The 17872-nt window shown below is 36.9% G+C and overlaps 1 protein-coding gene across 2 annotated transcripts in view; it reads left to right on the top strand.

Moving 5' to 3' along the window:
• Positions 1-17872, top strand: part of STXBP5L (syntaxin binding protein 5L) — a 399309-nt gene that overhangs the window by 225930 nt on the left and 155507 nt on the right. For both annotated transcript variants that reach the window (XM_004373644.3, XM_004373645.2), the window contains exon 17: positions 706-831. In XM_004373644.3, coding sequence (XP_004373701.1) covers positions 706-831 — 126 coding nt within the window. The remainder of the gene's footprint in view (positions 1-705; positions 832-17872) is intronic.

Below are 17872 nucleotides of genomic sequence, written 5' to 3'. Positions count from 1 at the left end.
GTTTATTTGAAATTCAAATTTAACTGGGCATCCTATATTTTTATTTGGCAACTATAACTAGGGTAGCAGCAGTAGAGAAGTAAAAAGTGATTATATTCTGGATATACATTTTAAAGTAACATTGACAGCATTTGATAATGGATTGGATTTAAGGTATGAGATAAAGATATTAGTCAAGGATGAGTTTAAGGTGTTTTTTTTTTAACTGAATAACTGGAAGGATGGGCATACTGTCAACTGGAACAGTGAAAGCTTCAATGGAGCAGGTTGGGAGGGAAAGAGTAAGGATTCAGGTTTTGGATATATGAAATCTTACGTTGGATGATAGGTCATTTTTTAGTGTTATGTTTACAATTTATATATATGTAAGAAACATTACTTAAGAAAATAATTACATAAAAACAAAATACGAAATAAATTGTAAATGAAAATAAAATTAAAAAAAGGAAGTGCTCAAGGCCAGTTGAAGCTGTGAATCTGAATGACTGAAAAGCTACTTAAAGAAATAACTAAGTTATCACAAGTGGCTCAGTGTATTTTTAGAAAGCTAGAAGATATTGTCCACCAATGTGCTGCCCCCAGCAACTGGTGGTGTGTATTTCTATAGGAAGATTCTATATAAATTCTCGAGATAAGCATGAGCATGCTTATTTAAATGGTATGCTCTAAAAGCAGTAATGTAAATATTTTTTCTCTTTCTTCTAGTGTTAAGACACGTCCAGTGCGGATGCCTCCAGGATATCAAGCAGAACTTGTTATTCAGTTGGTGTGGGTGGATGGTGAACCTCCCCAACAGATCACTAGTCTTTCTGTAAGCTCAGCCTATGGAATGTAAGTAACTAAACATTCTTTCTAGTTTATATTATTTAGTTAATATGATTGATATATTTAGATGTTTCTTTTAATATATTTAAGTGCAATCCTAAAAATGGAAGGAAGTCCTTACCAGTATTTTTATTACATTAGACTTGGTATAAGAAAAATAATAATTTAAATATAAACTGTGGTTATTTGTCCTTTCTTGATGTCAAACTTGTGATAGTGTTCCCACCTTTGATATTATTAGGAGATTGTTATGATGTAATAATGTAATAAAATGTACTAATTTTTACATTTATGCTAGACCTTTTCATTATATCTTATGGCTTTTATGTTTTGTTTGTTTGTTTTCATATTTTCTATCTGTTGCTTCCTTATGTCTCATTTTGGATATTTTCTTCTGACTTGTCTTTTAGCATTCACTAATCCCTCTTCAACTATGTCTAATCTGCTGGTAGATCTACCCATGAAATTCAATTTCAATCATTCTATTTTTCAGTTCTAGACCTTCCATTTGGTTCTTTTTATAGATTCTCATTTTCTTCCTGCATTTTTAGTTCCTTATCTTTTATTTCCTTGAACATGTTGAATATAGTCATTTTAAATGTGTGTTTGATAACCTCGTATTTGGTATCTACTAAATAAATAATATCTAATATTTATTGTTATCTCTTGGTGTTTGATCACACTATGTTTTATTCATGTATTCCTGTCTCATTTTATGTTTTTGTATTTATATTTATTGAGATATGCACATTATGTAAATAACATTGTAGAGATAATTTGAGGTTCTGGATGATGTTGTCTTTCTCCAGAAAATATTTACATTTCCTCTGGAAAGCTAGGCTAAGAGGAAATAGAAAACCCAGATCAACATAATCCAGTCATATGTCATATCTTTGAGAGTAGAGTTTTTTGTGTGTGTGGTAAAATACACGTAACAAAAAAATGCCATTTTAACCGTTTTTAAGTATATAATTCAGTAACATTAATTAACTTCACAATGTTGTACAACTGTCACCCCTATTTATTTCAAAAGTTTTCCATCACCCCAAACAGAAACTCTGTACCCATTATGCAATAACTTTCCATGCCTCCCTACCCCCAAACCCTGGTAACCACTGATGAACTTTTGCCTCCATGCATTTGCCTATTCTAGATATTTCCTATAAGGATCATAAATAATTGTCCTTTTATGTCTGACTTATTTCACTTAGCATGTTTTCAGGGTTCATCCATATCATAGTATGTGTCCAAACTTCATTTCTCTTTATAGCTAAATAATATTTCATTGTATGTATACACCACATTTTGTTTATCCATTTATCCATTGATGTATATTTGGATTGTTTCCATCTTTTGACTATTGTGAATAACGTGCAGTGAACTTTGGTGTACAAGTATCTGTTTCAGTCCCTGCTTTTGGTTCTTTTGGGTGTATATCCAGGAGTGCTGGGTCATATGATAATTCTATGTTTAACTTTTGGAGAAACTGCCAAACTGTTTTCCACAGTGGCTGTATCATTTCGCATCCCCACTAACAATGCAGAGGCATTACAATTTCTCTATATACTCGCTAACACTTGATGTTTTTCGTTTTTCTGATAATAGCCATCCTGATGGGTATGAAGTACTATGTCATTATGGCTTCAATTTGTATTTCCCTAATGATTAATGACTTTGCGCATCTTTTTGTGTGCTTATTGTACATTTGTACATCTCATTTGGAGAAATGTCTATTCAAGTCTGTTGCCCATTTTTTAATTGTTGAGTTGTAGGAGTTCATTATATATTCTGGATATTAAACACTTATCATAAATATGGTTCCCAAATATTTTCTCCATTCTGTAGGTTGCCTCTTCACTTTCTTGATAAGGCCTTTTGATGCACAAAAGTTTTTAATTTTGATGAAGTCTGATTTATTCATTTTTTATTTTGTTGCTCATGCTTTTGTGTCATTGCAAGTTTGGTTTTAATCCCTTAAAAGGCTAATTTAATTCCAATTAATCTTTATTTCTGGATTATAACCTTCCATATAGATTGTACCAAATTTACTCCCACCAGCAATGTTTGAGAATGCCTAATTCCTAATCACCTTTCTAACTACAACAGTATATAACCAAACTTTTTGATCCCTGTCAATTTATTAGGTAAAAAAATAGTATGTTATTATAATATTAATAGATATTTCTCTTATCGTCTGTGAAATTGAACATCTTTACATTTTCTGCAACTTTCTGTTTCTGTTTGTCCATTTTCTGCAGAACGTTGGTCTTTCTCTTACAGATTTGTGAAAGCTCTTTGCATATTAGGGAAGTTAGATCTTTTCTTTGATGTAACTTGCAAATATTTTCTTTTCATTGCTTTATGACTTTGTTTAGAGTTTTCTTTTCTACCATAAATAACTTCTTAAAAATTATGTAATTCTATTTTTTATATTCTTTTTTTATGGCTCTGGATTTGTGTCAAAGTTAGAGAGACCTTCCTCACACCAAGATAATGAACAAGTATTTCCTCTCCTAATATATTTTTTATATGTTTAAATCTTTGATCTGTGTAGAATTTATTGAAGTGTAATCTGTGAAATAGGAATTAAAACTATATCTCTTTCCTGAGGACCAAGTTGTGCTAACACTGTTTACTGAATGTTTCATCTTTTCCTTACTAACTTAGAGTCAACTGTTATCAAATAATACATTTCTTTGTTTAGTTAGCTTTATTTCTGTATTTCCCACTCCACACCTACACTAATCTGGTAAGCTTCCAGAGGACTCCTTAAAGACTTTAGGAAGGGGTAAGGGTACCAGAATAAAGCAGGGCTTTCAACCAATTCGAACCAGGTCAGTCAGGGCCAACAAAGTGAAACGGGAACAGACCCAAATTTTCAAAATTTGGATGAAGTGGAATGATAACCGCAATGGGAAAAATTACAGGTCAAAGCCCAGGAATGGGCAACTCAGAAAAGACATTGTAAGCCCTTTCAGGAGCCTGATACAAGCGATCAGATTATTGGCAGGACTGTGGAGAGTGACACACATTCAGATTGGTGCAGGCAGCTGCCATCTTTGAACAGGGCACTGCTATTTTCTTCTCTGCACAAAATCCAACAGGCAAGAGATTTGTTAGCTCTGCAATGCGTACACTGCTCTTGTTTTCTAAGAGGGAGATTAAGTTTCTAGCAGGGCTTCAGCCCATAATTTTTCCCATTCTAGTTATTGTTCTGCTTCACCCAAATTTTAAAAATTCAGGTCTGTTCCAGTTTCACTCCATTGGCCGGACTGAGTCGGGTAGAACTGGTTTGAAGCCCTGCAATAAAGAAAAATATATCTTATCTCTTGTTCCAGAAGTTTGTGGAGAGGAGAGGTAGAGGATGTATGTGAACATAGATGTTAGGTGCTTGCTTCTTGACAAGAAACTACTTCGGTAGGGAAGCTGGCAGGAACAGACCATGGATAAAGGAAAGGGAGGAAGGCAGTGTGGGAGAGCCTATAGTCCCGTTATTTGATATGGCAAGAATATGTGATTGTACTCTAGACCAAGTAGTTACCATGGAAAGTAACTGAGCTCAAGCCATATTCAGTGTTCCCTACTGAAGGGATTGATCTTCAAAATTAAGAGAACCCCCGTATAAAGAGGCTATGAAGGTGTGTCACCAGGAGCATGAGCAGAGGGATGTTAGAATAGGTCAGTTAGAGTCAGGGCTTTGAACTGGGTCACTCATGGCCAATGAAATGAAACCAGAACAAACCCAAATTTTTAAAATTTGGGTAAAGTGGAGCAGTAACCAGAACAGGAAAAATTACTAGTTGAAGCCTTACTAAAAACTTAATCTCTGGCAGAGCCAACATGGTGCTGTATACAGAAGCACCACTCTGTCCCTCCACAGCAAAGACCCCAAAAACTAAGTAAAACAGAGACAAACGTCAATCCTGGAACTCTAAGGATCAAATGAAGAGATAAAGAACTCAACCTAAGCACCAAATGGAAGAAGAAACTGACACAGAACAAAGAGTGGAAGAGATACGAACGGAGGTCCCCTATCAGCTAATGCAGCATGGATTTGCCATCTTGGACTCCTGTCAGAGATCAGTGGGCAGGGAGTACAGGAAAGCAGCTTCACGGAGCTCCCAGCAGGAGACAGAGCACCTGGTAACCAATAATACCACCCCCCACCCTTCTCCACCTGCTCAGCCTCCACTGCTTCCCAGCAGGCTGAGTGACCACAGCCCAGGAAGTGCCAGCTCTGTACTGTTTGGATTTGCCCCGCCGACACTGGCTGCCTGCTTCAGTGCCATTTCGTTGTTGCTGGTGTTGCTTTTTTTGGCTTCTTTTGGTTTCTTCCCTGCCTTTCTCCTCCTCCCCCTCCTTTCTCTTGAATACCTGGCTCTGTTTGCCATCTTTGCTTCTTCTTGACAGGCTGTAAAGCACCACTTGGCTGGGGAACTGCTTCCCTGGTCTACGCTGCCAACTGGTAGGATCCTTGGGGCCTTTTGGTTTTGTTTTGTTTGTTCGTTTCCTTTTTTTTTTTCTCACGGCTTGCGAACCACTTCCCAGGTCTGCACAGCCTCACTGGTGGGATCCCTGGGGGCTTTTCCTTTTTTTTTTTTTTTAAATTTTTCCTTTTTATCTTTCTTCATTTCTCAGTTTCTCATCTCTCTTTACTTACCTTCTTTCCTCTCTCCTGAATACATGGCACGGTGTCCCGTCTCTGCTCCTTCTAGCCAGGCTGTACTGCGCGGCTCGGGAGCCACTGTCCCAGTCTGCACAGATGTGCCAGTGGGATCACTGGGGGCTTTTTTTTTTTTTCCTTTTTGTCTTTCTTCATTTCTCAGTTTCTCATCGCTCTCTATGTACTTTCTTTTCCTGTCTCCTGAATACCTGGCGCTGTGTGCCATCTCTGCCCCTTATACCCAGGCTGTACTGTGCAGCTTGGGAGCCACTTCCCTGGTTTTGCTTCATTGGCCATGACTGAATCAAGCAGAACTGGTTTGAAGCTCCGCAATAAAGAAAAATAAATCTTATCACGGCTTGGAATAAGATTTATACCCAGTCTGTGCAGCCACAGCGGTGGGATCACTGGGGGCCTTTTTTTTCCTTTCATCTTTTCCCTTCTGTTTTTCTTCATTTCTCAGTTTCTCATCTCTCTCTTCTTTCCTTCTTTTCCTGTCTCCTGAATACCTGGCACTGTGTGCCATCTCTGCCCCTTCTAGACAAGCTTTGCCCTGAGGCCTGGGAGCCACTTGCCCGGTCACTGGTGGAATCCTTGAGAGCATTTCTTTTTCTTTTTTAAAAATTTTTATCTATTTTTTTTTCTTTTTCTTCTTTCCTTTTTTTCATTTCCTTTTCTTCATTTCTCGAATTCTTGTCTCTCCACTCAATGGCAAGCTCCTTAAGCACTTTTTGTTTGTTTGGATCCTGTTTCTCCTTTCTCTCTTCTTTTCTATACCTAGCTTACCTCTGCACATCACAACACCCTGCTTCCCTCCTGCCTACCTGCACCATGCCCTGAACATCACACCACCGAGCGGCACAGGCACAGGCACAGGCTACCAGATCCTGCCCTGGACTGACCCCTGGCCCGCCCTATAAGATCCAGTACAAGCTACAAACAACCCATCCCAGCCCTTCCCCTTCAGCTGGACCTGCCCTGCTGCACCATAGCTGAGTGACTGGCACTGCCCATTGGACAAGGAGGTGAAAATTATCATGCCCACAGAAGAGCAAACAACAAAGACCGCACAACCCACCTGCTCAGACATAACCAAATAAAACAAAAAATCATGATGAAGCAAACAAATCTACAATCAATAAACAAAGAAAATAACTACTGAATGTCCCAAAGATAGGAGACAATATCAAAACATATTAAAAAAAGGACAGGATGTTTCCAGTAGGCATCCAAAATAAAACACCAGATGACCTTCCAGTAGAAGAAAAGGCACTAGAACTACCTGATGGGGAATTCAAATCTCTAATATTCAGAGCTATCCAAGAGTTGAAGCAAAAAAGCAGACAAAAATGTGAAAAAATAGACAAATTCATGGAAAATACCTACAAAAAATTGTAAGAATTCAGGAAAATAATATAGGAACAAAATGTCAAAATAAATTCACAACTAGAAATCATAAAAAAAATAACAATTAGAAATCCAAAAGATAAACAAAATTTCAGAAATGGAGAATGTCATAGAAGTCTGAGGAGCAGGTTTGAAACAATGGAAGACAGGATCATTGAAGTTGAAGACAAATCCTTGGCTACAACTTTGAAGAAAAAATAACGAAAAATGAGGAAACCATGAGAATTATGTGGGATACAATCAAAAGCAAAAATTTGTGAGTGATCAGAGTTCCAGAACAGGGGAAGAAAATGGAAAACACAGAGCAGTATCATTGAAGAATTGCTGACAGAAAACTTCCCAAATATCAATGAAAAATGAAAAGCTGACCATCCAAGAAGCTCAATGAATCCCATATAAGATAGACTCCAAAAGAAGATCACCAAGGCATATCATATTCACACTCACTAAAACCAAAGGCAAAGAAAGAATCCTGAGAGCAGCTCAAGAAAAATGAAAAGTCACATACAGAGGGCAAACAATAAGACTAAGCTCTGATTACTTGGCAGAAACTATGCAGGCAAGAAGGCAATGAGATGACATATATAAAACCTTGAAAGAAAAGAATTGCCAACCAAGAATAACATATCTTGCAAAACTCCCATTCAAATATGATGGTGAAATTAGGACATTTCAAGATAAACAGAAATTAAGGGACTATGTAAAAACCAAACCAAACTTACAAGAATTATTAAAGGCAGTCCTTTAGTTTGAAAACAAATAACATCAGACCACATCCTGAATCTAGGACGCAGGATCGCACCAGCCAGTTACCAACCTAGGAAATGAACCCTTAAGGACTATTCAAAACCAAAATATTTACAACAGGGAACCAGAGAGATTAATCTGTAAATGGCAACGCCAGAACAATAAAAGATCAAATAAACGGTGTAGGTATAGAACTTTCTAATGGAGAGGAAGGCAAGGGGACTAAGTATTAATATACTGGTTCAAACCTAGGAAGATAAGGGTAAATTTCAAGGTACCACAGAGAAAGTTAACAAACCTACTCACCAAAATAAAGAAGAAAAACAATGTCAGTAAAAACAAAATTTACAAAAACAAAAGAAATTTAAAAAATCCACAGATAAAAGGAATTCAGCACAAGAGAGTAACGGCAACAAAGAAAATGTCTGCACTGCAAAAAAAAAAAGCACTATAAAAGGACAGCAATAAACTCATGCCTATCAATAATTACACTGAATGTAAATGGCCTAAATGCACTCATAAAGAGACAGAGAGTGAAAGAATGGATAAAAAAAACAGGATCCATCAATATGCTGTCTACAAGAGGCTCACTTTAGAAACAGAGATGTAAATTTATTAAAAATCAAAAGACAGAAAAAATATATATCAAGCAAACAGCTACCAAAAAAGAGCAGAAGTGGCAATACTAATCTCACACAAAAATAGACTTTAAAGCAAAATCCACCATAAAAGACAAAGAAAGGCACTATATCATGATTAAAGGGATGATCCGTCATGAGGACATAATCATAATAAATATCTATGCACCCAATGACAGGGCTCCAAAATACATAAAACAAACTCTAACAGCACTGAAAACAGAAATTCACAGTTCCACAATAATAGTAGGAGACTTCAACACACCACTGTCAGTGAAGAACAGAACATCTACAAGGAAACTCAACAAAGATACAGAAGATCCAAAGGACACAATCAGCCTACTTGAATCCATAGACATATATAGAACACTCCACCCAACAGCTGCAAAATACACATTCTTTTCCAAAGCACATGGAACGTTCTACACAATAAACTACATCTTAGGCCACAGAGCAACACTCAACAAAATCCAAAGCACTGAGATAATACAAAGTGTTTTCTCTGACCACAACACCATCAGGAGTAGAAATTAACAACAAGACGAGCAAGAAAAAGAAAAAATTAATTACATGGAAACTGAATAACACCTTGCTTACAAACCACTGGGTAATAGAAGAAATCAGAGAGGGAATCAAAAAATTCCTAGAATCAAACGAGAGTGAAAACACATCATACCAAAACTTTTGGGACACAGCAAAGGCACTACTCAGAGGTCAATCTATACCAATAAATGCACACATCAAAAAAGAAGAAAGAGACAAAATAAAATATTAGCTACACAACTTGAACAAATAAAACAAGAACAGCAAAAGAAGCCTACAACCACCAGAAGAAAGGAAATAAAAAAGATCAGAGCAGAAATAAATGAAATAGAGGATAGAAAAACAATAGAAAGAATCGACAAAACCAAAAGTTGATTCTTTGAAAGAACTGACAAATCACTGGCCAAACTGACAAAATAAAAACAAGAGATGATGCAAATAACTAAAATAAGAAATGAAATGGGGGACATTACAACATATCTAAACTGAAATAAAAAGGATCATAACAGAGTATTATGGAAAACTATAACAAATTTGAAAACCTAGGGGAAATGGACAAATTTCTAGGAACACATTACCTACCCATACTAACACAAAATGATGTTGAAAATCTGAACAGACCTATAAGAAGAGAAGTGATTGAAAAGGTAAAAAAAAAAAAAAAAAACTCCCAACAAAAAAAAAGCCTGGGCCCAGATGGCTTCACTGGAGAATCCTGCCAAATATTCAGAGAACACCTTACACCAGTACTTCTCAAATGATTTCAGAACATAGAAAAGGAAACAATGCTACTGAATTCATTCTATGAAGCCAGCATAACCCTGATGCAAAAACCAGGCAAAGACATCACAAAAAAGGAAAATTACAGACCAATACCTCTCATGAATATAGATGCAAAAATTCTCAACAAAATTCTAGCCTAAAGAATCCAACATCATATCAAAAAAAATAATACACCACGACAAAGTAGGATTCATACCGGGTATGCAAGGATGGTTCAACATTAGAAAATCAATCAATGTAATCTACCACATAAATAAAAGAATCACACGGTAATTTCAATTGATGCAGAAAAAGCATTCAAAAAAGTCCAACACCCATTCCTGATTAAAAAAAAAAAAAAAAAAAAACTCTCACCAAAATAAGAATAGAAGGGAAATTCCTCAATATAATTAAGGGCATTTATACAAAGCCAACAGCCAACATCATTCTTAATGGAGAGAGGCTGAAAACATTCCCCTTGAGAACTGGAACAAGACAAGGGTGCACTTTATCACCATTCCTATTTAACACTGTGCTGGAAGTTCTAGCTAAAGCAATAAGGCAAGAAAAAGGAATAAAGGATACCCAAATTGGTAATGAAGAAATAAAACAGTCCCTGTTTGTGAATAATATCATACTATACAGAGAAAACCCAAAAGACTCCACAAAAAAAAACTACTGGAACTAATAGAAAAATTCAGCAGAGTAGCAGGATACAAAATAAACATACAAAAATCAGTTGGATTCCTATACACCAATAAAGAGAACAACGAAAAGGAAATCAGCAAAACACTACCATTTATAATAGCCCCTAAAAAAAAAAAATACTTGGGAATAAATCTAACCAGGGATATAAAAGACCTGTACAAGGAAAACTACAAAACACTACTGCAAGAAACCAAAAGAGATCTACATAAATGGAAAATCATACCATGCTCATGGATAGGTAGACTCGACATTGTGAAAATGACAATTCTACACAAAGCAATCTACAAATACAATGCAATCCCAATCCAAATACCAACAACATTCTTTAAAGAGATGGAAAAACTAATAAACTTTATATGGAAAGGGAAGAGGTCCTGGATAAGTAAAGCACTACTGAAGAATAAAGTAGGAAGACTCGCACTACCTGATCTCAGAACCTACCATACAACTACAGTATTCAAAACAGCCTAGTACTGGTAACAATGGACCAGAATTGAGAACCCAGATGTAAATCCATACACCTACAGTCACCTGATCTTTGACAAGGGCCCAAAGTCCATCAAATGTGCAAAAGACGGTTTTTGTTAACAAATAGTGCTGGCAAAACTGGGTGTCCATCTGCAAAAAAGAATGAAACAGGAACCATACCTCACACCATATACAAAAACTAATTCAAAATGGATCAAAGACCTAAATATAAAGCCAAAAATTATAAAAATCATTGAAGAAAAAATTTAGGATCAATGCTAGAGACCCTAATACATGGCATTAACAGGATACAAACCATAACTAACAATACAAAAATTCCAGAAGATAAGCTAGATAACTGGGATCTTATAAGAATTAAACACTTATGCTCGTCAAAAAACTTCACTAAAAGAGTAAAAAGAGAAACTACAGACTGGGAAAAATTTTTTGTCTGTGACAAATCTGACAAAAGTCTAATCTCTAAAATCTACAGGAAAATCCAACACCTCTACTACAAAAGGACAAATAATCCAATTAAAAAATGGGCAAAGGAAATGAACAGACACTTCACCAAAGAAGACATTCAAGCGGCTAACAGACACATGAGGAAATGCTTGCAATTACTAGCCATTAGGGAAATGCAAATCAAAACTACAATGAGATACCATCTCACCCTGGCAGTACTGGCATGAATCAGGAAAAAGAAAAATACAGTAAATAACAAACGCTCAAGAGGCTGCAGGAAGACTGGAACTCTTATGCACCGCTCTTGGGAATGCAAAATGATACAACCATTTTGGAAAATGATCCGCTGCTTCCTTAGAAAGACAGAAATAGAAATACCATATGATCCAGCAATCCCACTCCTAAGAATATATCCTAGAGAAATAAGAGTCCTCACGTGAATAGACTTATGCACACCCATGTTCATTGCAGCATTGTTCACAGTAGCAAAAAGATGGAAACAAACTAGATGCCCATCAACAGATTAATGGATAAACAAACTATGGTACATACACACAATGGAGTACTTCACAACAATAAAGAATAATGATGAATCTGCAAAGCATCTCACAACATGGATGAATCTGGGGGGCATTACACTGAGTGAAATACGTCAATCATGAAAGGACAAATATTGTATGAGACCACTACTATAAAAACTCATGAAAAGGTCTACATACAAAAAGAAACAATCTTTGATGGTTATGAGGGAAGAGGGGGGTGGGGATTGAAAAACACTAAATAGACAATAGATAAGTGGTAACTTTGGTGAAGGGTAAGACAGCACACAAAATTAGGGAAGCCAGCACAACTTGTCCAAGGCAAGGTCATGGAAACTCCATAGACACATGGAAACTTCCTGAGGGACCGAATTGCTGGGCTGAGGGCTGTGGGGACCATGGTCTTGGGGAACGTCTAGCTCAACTGCCATAACATAGTTTATGAAGGAAGTGTTCTACATTGTACTTGATGAGCAGCGTCTAGGGTCTTGAAAACCTGTAAGCGACCATCTAAGATACTCCATAGTCTCACCCCTTCAGGAGCAAGGGAGAATGAAGAAAATTAAAGATACAAGGGAAAAATTAGTCCAGAGGACTAATGGACCACAACTACTATGGCCTGTACCAGAATGAGTCCAGTACAACTAGATGATGCCCAGCTACCACCACTGACTGCTCTGACAGGGATCTCAATAGAGGGTCTGGACAGTCCTGGAGAAAAATGTAGGACAAAATTCTAACTCACAAATGAAGACCAGACTTACTGGCCTGACAGAGACTGGAGAAACCCTGAGAGTATGGCTCCCGTACACCCTTTTAACTCAGTAATGAAATCACTCCTGAGGTTCACTTTTAGCCAAAGATTAGACAGGCCCATAGGACAAAACGAGACTAAAGGGGCACACCAGCCCAGGGGCAAGGATTTGAAGGTAGAAGGGGAGATGAAAGCTGGTAATAGGGAACCCAAGCTTGAGAAGGGAGAGTGTTGACATGTCGTGGGATTGTTAAACAATGTCATGAAACAATATGTGTACTAACTTTAATGAGAAACTAGTTTGTTCTGTAAACCTTCATCTAAAGTACAATTTAAAAAAAAAAAACTTAATCTCCATCTTAGAAAACAAGGGTAGCATACGTGTTGCATAGCAACCAACTCTCTTGATTTTGAGCAGAGATGGAAACAGCGGTGCTCTGCTCAAAGATAGCAGCTGCTCGACCACTTTGAATGTGTGTCGCTCTCCACAGTCCTTCCAATAATCCATTCTCTGGCATCCGGCTCCTTTTCCAAGTCTTTCATTCCAGAGCTTTTTCCTGTTCTTGGTATCATTCAGGTTCACCCAAATTTTGAGTACAAAATGACATACAAAGGATATTCACTGGTGCATTGTTTATAATAGCAGAAGACTGGAAGCAACTTAATTGCCCATCAATGAAAGTTGGATAAATAAATTAGAATACATGCAAATATTGTGAAATTATTTTAAAAATTAGACAACTCTATAAATTTACATAGAATAATCATCAACACATATTCTTAAGTGAAAATAATCAAGATGCAGAATATCATTTACACTATGCAGCATTTGTTTATCTGTAATATATTGTGAATGTCTAGAATACATTTTTTAATTCCTAAACATTTTTAAGAAAAAGATAACCCAATTGAAAAATAGGCAAAGTATATAAACAGACATTTCACAAAAGAAATACAAATTGCCAGTAAACACAAAAGATTTTCACAAGAAGAGAAATGCTAAGTAAAATAACAATGGAAGAGCAATTTTTACCCATTATATGGGCATTTTTTTTAAAGATTGCTAGTATTTACTATTAATGAGACTATGGGGAAAAATTAATCTCATATACATATATTTTTATCTTTTAAAATAAAACGGCATAACTTCTGACTCTGAAATTATCTTAGCTAAATTTCTACCATTTCTGGAGAAAAACTCTTACTTCTGCATAAAAAAATATGTATAAAAATGTTCCTTGCATCATTTTTATGATAGCAAAATACTTGGAATCCATCAATAGGAAAATAAGAAAATAAAACCATGTTATTTTTGAATCATGGAATACAATACAGTAATTAAAGAACACAGACAAGGAAATATCTCTAAGACATATTTAAGTAAAAACAAAAAAGATATAGAACAAATATATGCTTGTAAGAAACAGAAAAAGGGCAAGATGGATATAAACAAAACTATTCATCACAGTTATCCCTGGAAAGGGGATTGACGTACAGTCAGTTGATTAGAAAGACTTTCACTTTATATTTATTGCTTTAATTTTTTAGTGAGAATATTTCCAAGTACAATTTTAAAACTAACAACAAAAGTTTTAAAAACTTTTTTTAGAAAAAGGAAGAAAATTTTGCACTGTGCCTCTGAAAACTTCCTTCTTTACAAGGTGATGAGTATTAGTTGGTGAGAGGGATCTTATGTACGATCACCAGAGAACTTTGAAAGTGATTGCAATCCAGTATTCTGGGGAAGAGCCTAATTAGTTTTAGAACTATAAGCACCCAGGTGGAGCAATGATAAACTTACACGAAAACATAGATATATAATTTCTTAATAAAATATTATTAACATTATACTTAGTCACTTTACTATACTGATAGTAGATATACCTTCAGAGTTGTTCATGATTTTGACCTATTATGAAAATAAAGGGTTTTTCTAACTTATTTGAAATTTTTAAAAATAGGAAAGAAATTATAATTATTGGAAGCAATTCAGTATCTGGAAAAAAACTCTATTATTAGGACTATATCCCAAAGTAGATTAATATATTTTAGCTATGCATTGAAAGAAACGTTAAGGTTAGCATAAACTTTATGGTTAGTTTCTCAGTTTCAGTTAGCTCCTCTAAAACGTAACCTTGTCTCTTATGCACAAACAGTGAAAAGGGTTTAACATAGAAATGTCCAACGTTGAGAGTTGCTATAACATCTGTTTAACAAAGCTGAGCTGCCTGGTAGCCAAGTAGCTGATTAAGACAATGAATTGAAATGAAAGTAAAAGTTAAGCCTTTAATCATTTACTGCAATAGTATAAGCAAGAGGAACCTCGAGAAAGGTGCTGGCTTCCTCCTATTCCATATTTCACCAGGAACAGCAGGCATCAACTCAGATGTGGGGACCATCTCACTGCAAAAGGAGCCCTGAACAAAAAGCTCCTTCTGTTTTTTTGGGCCCTGGGGGTCTGGTGGAAGGTAAGGGGAAGGGGCTAGAACTGGAAAAGTGCTGAGTACTGTGTCAGAGTGGGGAAAAGTATCTTCAAGGTTTTCCCTTTGCCCCTGATAAAGAGGCATCCATATGGACATGCCTGGCCAAGGAATGCAGATATGTGGTAGGGTGGTTGGGGGTTAGTGCATAAGTTCTTGGCTGCAACTTCCTTCAGAGATTGTAATACATTTGTTATACTCAGGTATGATCTAATTAACATAACAAAGAAAATCCTTTTCCAAATAGGATTACACCCACAGGTATGGGGATTAGGATTCCAACACATATTTTGGGCAGTACACAATTCAATCCATAACAGCTGTGCACCAAATCTGGTTGGGGAGGGCAGTTTTCCCCCTGAGGCTTGCCAACTGAGACCTTTGTAATTTCTTATGATCAGGCGTGGAATATCACACATATATTTTTGGACAGAAGATACTCCTCATATGTCTCTCTTTGTATATTACTTGCAAATTGTCCAAGTATCCAAATTACTTATTAATTGATTCATTTTGATACTAGACTAAGTTCTTGAATTTAATTATCATTCCAGAAATTATAATTTAAGCCAATACATCAAGGCCTTATTATTTGTTGTTGATAGATGCCGTCGAGCCATTTCCAACTCATAGTGACCCTGTGTACAATAGAAGAAAACACAGCCCAGACCTGTGCCAGCTTCACAATCGTTATGCTTGAGCCCATTGTTGCAGCCACTGTGTCAATCCATCTCATTGAGGGTCTTCTTCTTTTTTGTTCACCCTACTTTACTAAGCATGCTGTCCTTTTCCAGGGACTGGTCCTACTGATAACACGTCCAAAGTACATAAGATGAAATCTCGCCATCCTTGCTTCTAAGGAGCATTCTGGTTGTACTTCTTCGAAGACAGATTTGTTCATTCCTGTGTCAGTCCACAGTATATTCAGTATTCTTCACCAACACCGTAATTAAAAGGCATCAATTCTTCTTCAGTCTTCTTTATTCATTGTCCAGCTCTTTGCTTTTGGGCTGGTGTGCCCATTAGTCTCATATACATGATTGATCTACGAAGCACGTCCTTCACGTGTGTTATTGTTGGCCCTATAGACCTGTCTAATCTTTGGCTAAAGGGTGAACCTCAGGAGTGACTTCAGTACTGAGTTAAAAGGGTGTCTGGGGGCCATACTCTTGGGGTTTCTCCAGTCTGTGTCAGACCAGCAAGCCTGGTCTTTTTTGTTTGTTTTGAGAAGATGAATTTTGTTCTACATTTTTCTCCTCTGTTTGTCCAGGTCCCTCTATTGTGATCCCTGCCAGAAGAGTCGGTGGTGGTAACTGGGCATCATCTAGTTGTTCTGAGTTCAGTATGGTGGAGGTTGTGGTAGTTGTGGTCCATTAGTCCTTTGGACTAATCTTTCCCTTATGTCTTTGGTCTTCTTCATTCTTCTTTGCTCCAGCCAGGATAGGACCAGTAGATGTATATTAGATGGCCACTCACAGGCTTTTAAGACCACAGTCACTACTCACCACAGTTGGGTGTATAACATTTTCTTTCTAAATTGTGTTATGCCAGTTGAGCTACATGTCCCCCAAGACCATGGTCCCCAGCCCTCAGCCCAGTAGCTCAGTAGCTCAGGGCTTTTGGATGTGTCTGTAAAGCTTCTATGACTTTACCCTGGTCAAGTTGTGCTAACTTCCCCAGTATTGTGTACTGTCATGAGAAAATAAACCCAAGACTAACATAGCCTAGAACAGTGCTACAAACGGAACCTTCTGCATTTATGGAAATGATCTATAATCTGTGCTGTTCAATATGGTACCACTAGTCACATGTATCTTTTAAGCACTTGAAATGAAGCTAGTGTAACTAAGAAAGAATTTTCAATTCTATTTAATTGTAATTAATTTAAATGTAAATTAAAAGAGTACATCAAGTACTGACATTATTTTACATGGTGGTGATATCAGGGAGGAAACATAAAGCTGTTTTAAACCCAAAATTATTAAATCAGCCAAAATTTTCCAAAGCATTTTTGAGTACATGTTTAATGAGTGTTTTTCTATGCACTTACATGTTATTAGTTGCTATTGAGTTGAATCCAACTTATGGTGACTCCGTGTGCTGCACAGTAGAATTGCATTCCATAGGGTTTTCAAGGCTGAGATCTTTTGGAAGCAGGTCACCAGGTCTGTCTTCCGAAGTGCTTCTGGTGGATTCAAACCACCAACCTTTGGCCAGTAGTTGAGCCCGTAACCATTTATGTTACCCATGAGTAAAATTTTTAAGATATCTAAAGCAAATTTTTGCTTTTTGTCTTGTAACCTAGTATTCGAGATCATTGAAAAAACACATTTTAACCTATTTTTCTGAGTTACACCTTTAGCAAGAAAAGTAATTTCTTTTTTTAATTTTTTTATTTTTTCCCATACAAAAATTTATATATACATTGTTATGTTACTCTGATTGCTCTCCCCATACTGTGACAGCACACTCCTCCTTTCCACCCCTGATTCCCCATGTCCATTCAACCAGCTCCTAACCCTCTCTGCCTGCCCATCTCACCTCTGGACAGAAGCTGCCCATTTAGTCTCTTGTATCTACCTGAGCTAAGAGACATACTCCACACGAGTATCACTTTATGTCCCAGAGTCCAGTCCAATCTGTGTCTGAGGAGTTGGCCTCGGAAATTCTTTAATTTGGGGACTGATAGAGAATCCAGGGGCCATGCTTTCCAGGGTACATCCAGTCTCAGTCAGACCATCAAGTCTGGTCTTCTTACTAGAATTTGAGTTCTGCACTCCATCTTTCTCCTGCTCCATCAGGGACTCTCTGTTGTGTTCCCTGTCAGGGCAGTCATTGGTGGTAGCCAGGCACCATCTAGTTCTCCTGGTCTC

Source organism: Trichechus manatus, unplaced genomic scaffold (assembly GCF_000243295.1).
Source record: "Trichechus manatus latirostris isolate Lorelei unplaced genomic scaffold, TriManLat1.0 scaffold00026, whole genome shotgun sequence".
NCBI classification, from domain to species: Eukaryota; Metazoa; Chordata; class Mammalia; order Sirenia; family Trichechidae; genus Trichechus; species Trichechus manatus.
This window is presented reverse-complemented; position numbering and strand designations above follow the sequence as displayed.